The 12,669-nt window shown below is 65.4% G+C and overlaps 1 protein-coding gene across 1 annotated transcript in view; it reads left to right on the top strand.

The window, feature by feature from the left end:
• LOC119108036 (Down syndrome cell adhesion molecule-like protein Dscam2) overlaps positions 1-11,886 on the top strand; it is a 61,632-nt gene extending 49,746 nt beyond the window's left edge. The window contains 17 exon segments of the mRNA XM_037231620.1: positions 193-329; positions 667-798; positions 1,156-1,317; positions 1,611-1,683; positions 1,686-1,718; positions 2,186-2,320; positions 2,323-2,345; positions 2,729-2,799; positions 2,995-3,173; positions 3,844-3,873; positions 5,211-5,396; positions 5,905-6,054; positions 7,096-7,264; positions 7,847-8,010; positions 9,341-9,401; positions 10,127-10,138; positions 11,801-11,886. Coding sequence (XP_037087515.1) covers positions 193-329; positions 667-798; positions 1,156-1,317; positions 1,611-1,683; positions 1,686-1,718; positions 2,186-2,320; positions 2,323-2,345; positions 2,729-2,799; positions 2,995-3,173; positions 3,844-3,873; positions 5,211-5,396; positions 5,905-6,054; positions 7,096-7,264; positions 7,847-8,010; positions 9,341-9,401; positions 10,127-10,138; positions 11,801-11,870 — 1,787 coding nt within the window. The 3' untranslated portion in view covers positions 11,871-11,886.
• Positions 11,887-12,669: the final 783 nt, after the last annotated feature.

Below are 12,669 nucleotides of genomic sequence, written 5' to 3'. Positions count from 1 at the left end.
GGTTCATGACCTCCCCATGGTGCCGCGGTGGCTCAGTGTCCCGCGTGTGACCTCCCCGGGGTGCCGCGGCGACTCAATGTCCCGCGTGTGACCTCCTCGGGGTGCCGCGGCGACTCAGTGTCTCGCTTGTGACCTCCCCATGGTGCCGCGGCGACTCAGTGTCTCGCTTGTGACCTCCCCGTGGTGCCACAGTGCCCGAGCCGCCGGCGGACATCAAGGCGCTGCCCATGTCGCCCGACAGCATTCTCGTCAGCTGGCGCGAGCCGGCCCAGCCCAACGGCGTCATCAAGCGCTACACTGTCTACTTCAAGGAGGAGGGCAGCCGAGAGGGTGCGACACCTGGCGCAGGGCGCCGGCCGCGCAGGGCCGGAGGCGGCACCTGCTGGCCCGCTGGCCCGTGGCCTGTGCCCGCCGCTGCTGCTGTGAAGGCCTCTGGGTGGATGTGCGAGGGCTGGTCCTTGCGATGTGGTCATTGGACCCGTCTGCTTGGAACCTTGTGGAAGCTTGTTTAACGCAGTGGCCAGAGGTTTTCAGGCGCATGTGTGGTCGTCCTGGGGGACCCGTCGCCGGGGCGGGAGCACCGCCTCCCTCCCACCGGTGCAGGGGAGACGGTCCGGCGGAGCGGCTCCTCGTCTTGGGGTCCTGACGCTGTCTTCTCGTCCGCAGCCCCAGATGCACCGCGTGACGCCCTTCCAGCTGTCCTACCGCGCCAGCGGCCTCAAGAAGACGCAGAAGTACCAGTTCTGGGTGAAGGCAGAGACGAGCATGGGCGAGGGCGACGCGTCCCAGATGGTCACCGTCACGCCAGCGTAACCAGGGTGGGTGGCAGCCGCGCTGCTCACGCAGGCCGGTGCCCGCGGCCTGACATACCGCGGGACTGGCCCGCTGCGCCGACCTCGCGGCTCCGGCGACCGCACCGACGCCGGCCGGCGGCTCGGCCGTCGTGTTGCGGCGGACGTGGCGTTCGAGCCACACGCTCAGACCGCCGTCGTCCGGCGGACAGCCCGGACGCGTTCTGTGCCGCCGCGCGCCGACGGAGGTCCTGTCACTGCGGCCGCTGTCACGTTCAGCGCCTCCAGCGGTCCCCTGCGGACGGACGCCGTCCGGGGGCTGGAGGCCGGCGACCCTGCGCTGACTTAGGCGGTGTGCTTGCAGTTTCCGGCGAGGATCGCGTCCTTCGACGACGAGCACGTGGTGAACTTCCAGCATGACGCCAAGCTGCCGTGCCAGGCGGTGGGCTTCCCGCAGCCCACCATCACCTGGCAGGTGGACGGCAAGCCGTTCAAGTCCAACGAGCGCATGCGCATCCTGCCAGAGGTACGTGGTCGGAACGGCACCCGGTCCGAGGTACGCGATCGCCCGGCCGCAGACTGCCCGAGGTATGTGGCCTCCGCCAGCGACGCGTCTTGCAGCGGTGACGACGTCCGCTCGCATCGGCGGGTCGCCTGTCCAGGTCCGCGGACGCCCTCGGACGTGAACATGAGCGCGCGGACCGCGCCTGCTGGGCCGGCACGGGGTGGCGTTGACAGCACGGGTTCGGTGGACGTGAGCTGCGCGGATGCGTGGCGAGCCGTCTCGGTGCTGATTGGCGTCCCCGTCTGTGGCGGCAGGGCTCCCTGCAGATCCGCAGTGTGGAGCGCAGCGACCGCGGCGAGTACTCGTGCATCGCCAAGAACCAGTTCGGCAGGACACCGTCTCCCACCGGCTCATCGTGCAGGGTGAGTGGGGGCTCGGACGCGCGCGACCCGGGCAGGGGGACGGCGCCGCGTCGGCCGGTGTTGACGCTTGCGCGGGGTTGTTCTGCAGGGTCCTTGGTTTTAGGCCCTCGATCCGGTGAATCGAGGCTAGCTGGTCGACAGCAACTGGTGGATGGCGGGTGGTGAGGATGGATTGGTGATTTGATACGCAATTCATGAAGTGAAGGGTGGGTTGAACAAGAAGCGTTGGACTGGTTGTTTCAAGGGTGGCATACAACAGAAGGGAGCAGAAGACAGGGTACCTGGCGTCCCCATTGCCTCTGGGGCTGCGCAGCGTCGTGTGGCGTCGACACGCGCTCCCCACCGTCTCCGCCGTCTGTCGTGTCGTGCTGGCGTGTGGCGGTGCTGAGTGTGTGCTGGTTGTGAGCGCCGGCGAGCTCGCTGTGGGCGCCGGCGATGGCCGTGACTGGGCGCGCCCTGGCCCGCAGCGCCGCCCCACCCGCCCGAGGTGCTGCTCATCGGCTCCTCCAACAACTCGATCGAGGTGCGCCTCAAGCCGCGTGAGCACGTGTCGGTGCCGTTGTACGGCTTCACGTTGCACTACAAGGCGGCGTTCGACGACTGGAGACTGTCCAAGTGGCCAAGAAGGTGAGCGGCCGCTGGGCGGGCTGACGGGGCTGGCGGGGAGGGGGGGGGGGGAGGGTACCGATCCAGCTGCAACGATTGCGCACCGTGACGTTCATCCGGCTGTTTGGCTACGAAACTTGAGTTTGATGCGATCATGACGTTGCCGTGTCGAAGGTTTTCAGAGTTGATAACTTTGGTATACGCGCGGCCGTCCCACCAGCCCGTCATCGGCTACTTGTCCACTGCTCGGAGGGCGGACCATATGTTTTCCCGGATAGCGTTATGGCGAGCAGGCTTTGAGAAGCGTGACGTCACGGGTGTCGCGTTCCGCCGGGCAGGCATGAGCTGCACCGATACTGTCCATGTCGCTGTGGCTTGTTCATCTGTGCCGCCTGCGTCTTCAGGCCCGCGCCTTCACTCTGGAGAACCTGTGGTGCGGAACAAAGCACCAGATCTACGCCACCGCGTTCAACGGGTGAGTCGCTGGCGCGAGAGCCACGCCCTGACATCACGCGTCGTGTGTGTTCGACCCGCCTCCGTGGGTGCCCGAGCGCCGAGTTCAGACCATGCTCCGCTCGTTCTGCCGTCGCCCCGCTCTTGCACTGCCCATCAGCCGTCTCCTGATGACGCTGCGCTGCGCCGGCCTGACGTGTTCCTGCGGCGTGCGCAGGGTCGGCCCCCGGGAGCAGTCTGCCATCCTGACCACCCGCACCAAGGGCCAGGCGCCCACGCTGCCGGCCGCCGACCGGTTCATGCGCGTGCTGGCGCGCAGTGTCGAGCTGCACCTTAAGACCTGGGAGAACGGCGGCTGCCACCTCCTCTACTTCGTGGTGGAGTGCACAAGAAGCGGTGAGTGGGCGCGCGCCGCCGGACACGCCGGCCCGGGCAGGCCGCGGAGGCCCACGGTCTTTGACAAGCGAACCCTCAGCCTGTGTGTGCCGACTGTCCAGAGACAGGGAGGCAGGAGGGTGTGGGTGACTGGCGGTGACCAGGGCTGCTCGTGCACTTCATGGCGCTCATCACGGTTATATTCTTTCTTGGGGGTCCAAATTATTTCCGGTTAAAATGGTTTGTTAGGCGAAGTTATCTCTGACAGCATGTCGAAATGTTCGGCCTGCCTGTGAAAGGTTTCCTAGTGGATGCTGCTCTCCACTAATATTTGAGATTATCTCGTGCCTAAACGCCGGTTACAGTTTTGTTGAGGACGTTACGCGGTCGAAAAAACACGCCGGCTTTATTTCAAACGTCTGTGGTTTCTTGATATGTTTCCCCGAGAGAGCGCGTGCCGGTGCAGACAACAGCGCCGTCGCGACTCGGCTGCACCGGCCGAGTCCGTGTGTCGGACGCCCTCTATCTCGCTGCTGCCGTCTGCCCGCGCAGCTTCGAGACGGAGTGGACGACCGTGTCCAAACACGCTGAAGCCCCAGGGCAGCCTCACGGTGCTGGACCTGGAGCCGGCCACGTGGTACGACACCTGCGCGTGACAGCGCACAACAACGCCGGCTCCACGCCCGCTGAGTACCTGTTCGCACGCTCGACGAGGAGGGAGGTGGGTGACGCGGCCACCTCCCGCCGTCGCGCGCAGCCAGTGTGACTCGTCCCGCATCGGTTTTGAACGCACGATGTGTGCTTTTGTTTGCGCAGCCTCGTGATATTGGCACATGTCGTTGTGAAGCTTGCCCTGCCTTTTCGTAGATAGGGAACAATAGCAGAAGCTTCTGCTATTGTTTCGATAAGGGCATATTGCCGAAACATCGACCCTTCTATATTTCATTCTCCTGGTTTTTCTCCGAGGAGTAAGGCTATTACTACCGTCTTAACCATGCGAATAATGTTCCTCGCAAGGCACTGAACAGTTAACTGCCCCGACCTTTCCGTTGTTTTTGTCTGTGTCGTCGCTTTACTGATCGTGTGATTGCCCACGCTTTATACTTGTGTCCACCGGCCGCCTACTGCCAGCTGAAGTAGTTGCCTGTGCACGTGATAATGTTTCCGCAGCACCCGAGCACAGCGATGGCGGCCCTGCATGCCCTGAAAGACGCGGGGGACTTGCCGTTCGCCACCAGGAGGCCGATTGCTGATCCGTGTCGCGCGCATTGTCTCCCTGGTGTGCGTGGCACCCCCAGCTGACGTGGAGAGGAGGGTTTCCCGTCTGGTGGAGCATATGTGCCGACGGTGGCAGCACATAACCATGTGACTCGCGGCTATCGAGAGCTGTCCGGTAGGCGAGAAGTGCAGTGCGGTGCCGTATCGGTGCAGACATCGCGTCGGTCGGGTGGCCGGCGTCTGTACGTCATCGGCGGGCACCGGAACCGCTGCGTCCCGCCGGCAGCCGGGGAGGCGGTCGGGGAGCGCGCACCCCTGGCTGTCGCTCCGATACGTCTGTGGCCCTCACCGCAGCGACGCCTCACTCGCCGGTCGCTGTAGGGTGCGCAAGCACCGCAGTGTGTGGCCTCGCACCGTTACTTCCTCGTCATATTCTGGCGTCCCACATGCGTCCGGGCGCCTGGCAGCTGTGGGCGGCTGGATGGCGTGGCGGCGTACCTTCGCAAGTGGTCCGGTGCGTGTGTACGTGTCAGAGCCGAGCCGAGCCGGCCGTCCCCGCTCCACAGCAGCCGCGCCGGGCCGCGCCGCAGCGGCGGCCGCTGACGCTGCGCACGCCCGCGTCCGCAGGCACCGTGGGGCCGCCGCGGCGCGCCGACGACGACACCGTGCACACCGGCGCCGTGCCCTTCTTCGCCAACCCGAACGTTGGCGGTGCCGATCGCGGTGGCGGCCCGGCGTGGTGGTGCTGGGAGCGGTGGCCGTGGTCTGCCTGCGGCACCGCTCGGCGCCCAGCCGCGGCAAGGGTGAGTGACCGGCGGCGTGTGACCGTGTGCCGCGCAGGAACCGTCGGGCCGCCGCTGGTGCGCGCCGCCGACGCCGACTGGTGGGACCGGATGCCCGGCTGGATGCCCGACCTCAACATACTCGTGCCGGCCGCCTGCGGCCTGGTGGTGCTGCTCGTCGGACTCTGCGTGCTTTGCGTCTACCTGAGCTCGCGGCAGCGCGGCGGTGCGCAGCGCTTCAAAGGTAGCCGGCGGCCCGGGCGGCGCCGGCGCCGCTGGACGGCCGGGCGCCGCCCGCGCTCTCGGCTGGACGGGCGCCGGTGCCAGCCTGCGTGTGTCTGCGGCTGGCGGCCGCTGCTGACCCCGTGCCGGTGACGTATGGCGGGCGGGCGGATCGTGGTCGGGATGAGTTGCAATGGAGTGGGCATGGCTGGGTCGGGATCAGTTGCAATGGAGTGGGGATGGCCGGGTCGTTGTCACCAGACTTGCTCTGCTGGTAGAGTTGTGCCGTGTGTGTGTGTGGTGTGTGTGTGTGTGTGTGTGTGTGTGTGTGTGTGTGTGTGTGTGTGTGTGTGTGTGTGTGTGTGTGTGGTGTGTGTGTGTGTGCGTGCGTGCGTGCGTGCGTGCGTGCGTGCGTGCGTGCGTGCGTGCGTGCGTGCGTGCGTGCGTGCGTGCGTGCGTGCGTGCGTGTGTTGGGCCACCGAGTTACGAGGCGCCGTCGCTGACAGCTGGCCGCCGGCGGCTGTCCACAGACGACACCCAGTACACCGGCCCGCCGCCGTACCCGAACCGGCTCTACAACGAGGAGCTCGGCTACATCGCTCCCCCGAACCGCAAAGCTGCCGCCCATCCCGGCTCCAACTACAGCACCCTCGGCTCGCAGGTCAAGCGCATGCCCGGAGGTGAGTGTCCCAGCGGCGCCCGCCGCCGCCGCCGCCCCAGCCTTGCGCTCTTCCTCTGCGCTGCCGTGAACGTCTGCCTGGAGCAGTGTGCAGGTGTCATTGGCGTCTGCCTTCCGCCGTTTTTTATATTTGGCGCCGGCTGGTCCCCGTCGATTTTAGACGTTTTCTGACGGGTCGGACTGTGCTTCGGCAGGGCTGAGCATAACAGCGTGATCAGACTGGTACATGCCTCTCTGAATTAAAGCCGCCTATCACTGTCAGTCCTCATAAGTATGTGACGTTCTGCCATGACCTGCAAAGTTGCACGGCCTTCCCCCAAGGTTGACTGATGCCGATAATTACTGCATGGACCTGATGGCCATTGTATAGAAGGCTCTCGGCCAGGTGATTTTTAGACGTTCTAAACCGTTTTGCACTCCGGCACTTCGCATGCGATTTTTTCGCTTGGTGTGTCGGTTGGCGCGGGTGCTGTCGCTCCCGCGGTTGTGAGTGCGAGAGCTTCGGAACGGATGGCCGGCCAGAGCCGGACGTAGTCGGCCGTCTGCTGGCGCGCCCGCCCGCCGGCGAGCACCGTCCCCAGCCGTGGCGCCGTGCGCTTGTGTCGTGTGGCCGTTTGTTTCGCCTCCTGTGTTGGCCCGCCGTCGCCGCGCCTAGTGCAGGCCGTAGCTCGAGGCGCGCCGGCCGCCGGTCAGCCGCCGCCCCTCCCCTCCGAGTGAGAGAGCAAGTGTGTGTGTGTGTGACAGGAGCAATGAGCGTCTACGGCCCGAGCAACCCGCGCCACCAGTATGAGGAGCTTAGCCAGCAGCAGTACGCAGGCGGCGTACGGCGCGCCGCCGCCGCCGCCGCCACGGAGTCCCCCACCAGCCCCAGGCACGTACTACAGCGTAAGACTGGCGCCCGCCGCGGGCTGGGAGAGCGAGGGCGAAGCGCGCTGACGGTGGGGGTGTGACGATGACTGGGATGGGCGGGCTGGGCGGTGCGGGCGGCGGCCCGCCTCGGCCCGGCTGGTGACAGCTGTCGACCGCCGCCCCTGTGCCGCAGTGGTGGGACCGAACGGCGAGGAGGAGATCGCCCCGTACGCCACCTTCCACCTGCTGGGCTTCCGTGAGGAGATGGACCCGTCCGGGCCGGAGCAGCCGCCGGCCGGCTTCCAGACGATGGCCGCCCGTCCGGCGCAGCAGGGCCAGCCGGGCCGGCAGCAGGCCCGCAGGTCCGCACTCTGGTCAGTACCGCTGCCGGCGCCCGGCTCAACACTCAGCCAGCGGGACGGCTGCTCTCCTCCGTCTGGGCTGGTCCGAGGAGCCCTAGGTGTGGTCTTGGTGGGCTCCTTTCATTTTGGGCATTTGGGCCGTACGCGTTCGTGTGGTGATGTTTTTTATTAATTTATTTTTACGCCTGGCTTGGCAAGGCCGATCGCAGAATTGTTTGTTGGAAATTGTTAATACCAAGGTAATACTTGCGGCAGTCCGCGAGGTTGCGTCTGTTCACGTGTCCATTCGAGTTGTGTCGTGTCATGTGTGCAGTGAGTTCACCAGAGCCTGGTCGTCTCCATCCCGTGCCGAGGCGCCTCACCGAAGGCTGTAACGTGTCGCCGTGCGCTAGAGCGCCGTTGCCTGTTCATCATCGCCGCGGTCGTGTCTGCTCGATGCGGCCCGGGGTCATCATGCACGGTCCGTGGGACGGGCGTGCGCGCACGGCCGGCGCCACCTGACCTAAGCCGTCCGGCCGGCAGCCCCGCAACACGCGCTACAGCCAGCCGGTGAACCCGTTCCCGCCGCCGGCGCACATGCAGCGCAGCTCGCTGGGCGGCGCCGCCTCCATGTTCTCCGCCCACCTACGACGACCCGGCGCGCTCCGACGACGAGGCCAACTACAACGGCAGCCAGTACAGCGGCGGCGGCCCGTACGCCGCGCTCGACGACACTTCTAGCCGCACGGGCACCGCCCGGCGCAACGGTGAGCGCGCGCCGGCGACGGCTCCGCGGCATGGCGGCCCCTCGGCCGCGTCTCTAGTGCACGTCGGCCGGGCGGTGCCGTCGGCGGCACCGGCGCGCGGCGCTGCCTGCCTCCGGCACACGGCCGGCCGCAGGCTCTTTATACGTGTTTCTCGTGCATATGTTCATGATCTTCGTATGTTGATTGTGGAATAGAAGGTGAGCTGGTCGCCTTAATCCGGAGGTGCGGCCGGGCGTACTGAGAGCGCGCTGCCAAACACGGTTTTTCCGCGTTGTCCATAAGAGGCTGTACATGCGCTCTGGCTCTGGGCTGGACGCCTGTCTCCGGATAAAGCCGCCAGTCAGAACTGTTTATGCATGCTGTACGGATATGCGTATATTTCTCTGTACATTCGCACCTAGCTGCCTTGCACAGAGCGTATCTGCATCGGCGTCAGTTACGTCCAATTTACACCGGATGCGTCCGACATGTACGTACGCAGGCGCATGCGCCAGAGGACGCAATACTACGGCATGCGTAAAATGGCCCCTTGGAGGCGATGCTGGCATAAATTAAATCACTGAGCTCCTATTCCTCATCTTCGAGCTCGGACGCTGCTGTGTCATGTTAGGCATGCAATCGCGTCAGTTGGCGCCACGTGATGCGTACTAGCGTCCGGACGCATCCGTGGTGTGGTTGGCTCGTAGTCTGTTCGTACCCTGCGGCTGGGCGCGGCGCGGCGCTGCGCGCTGAGCCTGCGGCCGTGCAGTGAAGGCCTGTGTTCTGCCCGGTGAAGGGACGGACGGCGGCTGGCCCGACTGGCGGCTCTCTCTGCCGCCTCCGCCGCCGTCCCTGCTGGACCAGGAGGAGCCGCTGCCGCCGCCGCCGCCGCCGCGCGCCTCCCTGGACGACTCCAACACCTCGCAGCAGACCGACACGTCGGCCATGGAGTGTGACCGCGACCACGCCATCCTGGCAGTTACCTGGCCACCGCATGTCGCCGCGAGCCGCCGCCCATTCCGCCTGCACGCATCGTCCGCTGATGACTGTCGTATGCTCTGCCGGTGTGTTCGACCCGCTCTCCATGCCCGTCTGTGAGCAGCTAGCTGGGACGGTTGCGGGCCCGCGCATCTGTGTCTGATGCGGCGCTCTGTTGCAAGCGCCGGTGTGGAGTGCAGGTGTGCTGTTGTGTGGTGTGCGTTTCGATGTTCTCATCACGGGCCGCCGTCGGTGGTCGGCGCGTGCCCGGCGGGCCGCCGGCTGGCGAGGAGCCGGGCCGCGCGGGTGCCCTGCCCCCCCGCCGCCGGCCGGTGCAGGGCCGCTGACGAAGCGCCCCGGCTCCGTGTTGCAGACAGCCCGCAGTTTGGAAAGGACGGCAGACCGGCGGACGAGACCCGCAAACTTCTGGACAGGTACGCCGCCTCACACTGCTGTGAAGTCGGGATGGACGTCCGCATTCTCACAAAATAGATAGCTTGTGTCGCTATAATCTTATGAATTTGGGATGAAGTGTGTTTCAGTGTACGATAGGAGTAAAGCGAACATTGCGAAGGCCCAGGAGCCTGAGAGAGATACAAACACTCCACCCGCGGCCGCCACGGACGCTACGCCACGAAGCCCGCGTCGCACAGGCTTGTCGCGACGTCCACCGACCATGAATCTCACCTGGAAACAGGGGGTACTCTCATGGGCTGAAAACGCCAGCTTAATGCGTTTTGATGGCATCAAGTTGTCCGATACCCAGCTAGCAAGTCGAACTGACACGTCAGGCGCTGGATATATGTTGTCACCCATAATACGCACATGAGCCCGCATCTTTCCGGCGGTGCTCCTGCTGAAAACAAAATGCTGCAACGCTGCTGTGGACCGTCCTGTGTGGCGAGCGGTCTCCTCGACGCTACTCTGCATAACGATCTTATCCCGACTAGCTCCATTGCCAGTAATGAGGGAACCCCTACAGAACACTACATAATTCGTGTGACTGCGACACACCATTTGGGTCGCAGCGATGATCTCATTTTATCCGGAGGGACACAAAGAGCACGCCTGCCCCATTCCTGCGCGCGCTACCACCCCGCTGGCGCTGCCCCGTCCCGGCTGGTCTGAACTCTAAACGGGTCGTTCCGCGCCGCCCCAGCGACAAGGAGCAGTAAGTGTGGCGCGTCGACCCCTGCTCTCACGTTAGTACGGTCCACGGGTCTTGCCTGCGGACGGCGCCACCCCCGCGCCGTCGCTGTGGCGCTCCTCTAGATTGTGGTTGGGGGGGGGGGGGGGGGGGGGTGAATAGTTGGCGCCCCTCCGGTGTCATTCGGCCCTGTCTGGACGGCCGGCCGATCGGGCCCGAGGCTGGTCCGGCCGCCGGGCTCTCGGGCCTGAGGCTGGTCCGGCCACCGGTCGCTCTGGTCCGAGGCTGGTCCAGTCGCCGGCCGCTCCGGCCCGAGGCTGGTCCGGCCGCCGGCCGCTCGGCCACCGGCTCCAGGATCGGCGCACCTGCACGCTCGTCGTGTCGAGCTGCTTTGCCGGCATGCCAGTCTGTACAGCACTGGCCCAGCACCGGTGTCACGCACACCCACTGGGGGCGACGGATCGGGCCCGTTGGGCGCGATGGTCGTGCGCCCCGTGTGGTTTTGCACGCACCAGTGGGCCGGGTTCGTTCCCCTGGAATGCACTATGGGTGCCCCCGGCTGCACGTGGAAGGCATGGGTGCGGTGTTTTATCACCTAGATGTGTATGGTGATGCCGGCTCTGTAGTTTCAGACCTTTTGACAGCTCACTTTCAACTGGACAAATGACCCGTTATGTACGTTGTACTTGACGTGATCCGCAAGGCTGCACCTTGCGGATCACGTCGCAGTCACCTCGTAGACTGACCTCTGCACCTTGCTACCTGTCCGTCAGGCAGCACTGTAAGCGCGCGGGATCCGTGTTGTGGGTGGCCCTCGCCACTGCGATGCACTGCAGCCAGTCCTGAAGGACCTCTATGACCTCAGATTCTTCTGAATATGAACACTTTCTGTCGATTCGTGTAGCCTTTCTATAGACTTGAGTTGTGATGTGCACATATCGATCTTTGTGTGCTTTCCGTATGAGGTCATCGATTTCGACGTCCGTTTCTCGTGGGTGGCTGTGCATGTTATTTGTTGACATTTTTGTAGCGTCGCACGCGAGCAGGTAGCGCTTTAATGTGCTCATGTTCCACTTCACCTTCCTAGTCAAACGTATGAGGGGCGGGTCGTCTTTCCCCAGTCAGGGGCACGACACAGTGCGAAGACACGACGCCTGGGGTCTGTCCTTGTGTCACCAAATTGCATTCAGAGCAACTCGGCTGAGATCGTTGGCCGCCTGACGGGGCCGGTGTGTTCCGTTCGTGCGCCGCTGCCGGGATCGGCCGGGCCATCGGGCCGGCCTCGTCGCGCCCCACGCGGCGTCACGGTCAGCCGCGGACGGCGGCCGTCTGGAGGCGGTCGTGTTTCGCCTGCCGCTCGTGATGGGGCGGGGAGTGGACGGCCACCGTGCCGGCGTCGGACACCGACTGTCGGCGCCAGACACCGACTGTTGGCGCCGGACGCGGACCGTCCATGGCGACGCCTTGCGACGGCCGTGCCGCTCTGCTGGTGGCCGTTTCGTAGTGCCGCTGCACGTGGGCCGCGTGTCGCGGTTGTCTGGCGTTCCCGTGCTCCGGATGTCAGGCGTCCCTGTGTCCCGGTTATCTGGCACCCCGTGTCCCGTTTGTCTATCTCCGCGTTTGTTGCCCTGACGTGACCGCTCTCAGGTCGTCCCGCTCGTCTGACGTCCGTCCGTCCCGTCCCAGGAACGAGGCCCGCCGGCCGCACGTGACCGCGCAGAATGGCCTGGTGCAGTACGACACGGTGAACGTGTGAGCGGCGCGACCCGGCCGCGGCCCGTTTCAGCTCGCCCAGCGCTCGGCCCGCGCCCTCCCGCCGGGCCGACGCAGCCCCGTGCCATGGCGCGGCCCGCCGGCCGCCGGCCGCGCCCTGCCCCGCTCTGCCCCGCCCCGCCCCACCCCGCTTCTGTGGCGTGCGCCGCCCGCTTGGGCCCGCTCATTGGTAGGTAGTGCCGCCGCCGCCGCCGCCGCCGTCGCCGCCGTTGCTCGGTGTTTGCCTAGATGTTCCGCTTCTCGACGTGTGTGTCTAAGTCAGTGTAGCGTGATAGGAAGCCGCGCTGCCGCCGTCGCGCGCGCGCCAGGACAGGAGCGCGCCTCGGGCGCTGCGCGTAGTCGGTTTTGTACATGTACTCGGCGTGTCAGGGGCGAAAGGCGTGCCGGTCGGAGGCCGCCCGCCGGCCCGCGGGTCCCGGCGCTCGCTGGCCGCAAGACCAGTGCTCGCTTTCTTTTTATGAACGAACCCCGTTGTGATTACTTTGGTTTAGTTGTGAGGCGCGCAGACCGAGCGGCATTGCTGCAGCGGGATGGGAGTGAGCGGCGGGCATCCTGATGTGGATGGATCGGGGCTACCTAGTCGTTTACGGAGCGTGTGCTGTCAGCGAATGGATGGGGGTTAAGGTCCCGCTCAGGGGAGTAGGTGGGAAGGCAGGTATTGTACGCGGAGGGTGACGTTCCGTTCTCCATCAGGCGCCGTGGTGTGGTGCGACCCCTTGGGGCTCGCTGGCTCCGTACTGAGTCTCAAGTCGATTACGTACTTAAATTTCGAGAAAACCTTC

This window comes from Pollicipes pollicipes, unplaced genomic scaffold (assembly GCF_011947565.3).
Source record: "Pollicipes pollicipes isolate AB1234 unplaced genomic scaffold, Ppol_2.1 Scaffold_6686;HRSCAF=7923_pilon_pilon_pilon, whole genome shotgun sequence".
In the NCBI taxonomy this organism is placed as follows: domain Eukaryota; kingdom Metazoa; phylum Arthropoda; class Thecostraca; order Pollicipedomorpha; family Pollicipedidae; genus Pollicipes; species Pollicipes pollicipes.
This window is presented reverse-complemented; position numbering and strand designations above follow the sequence as displayed.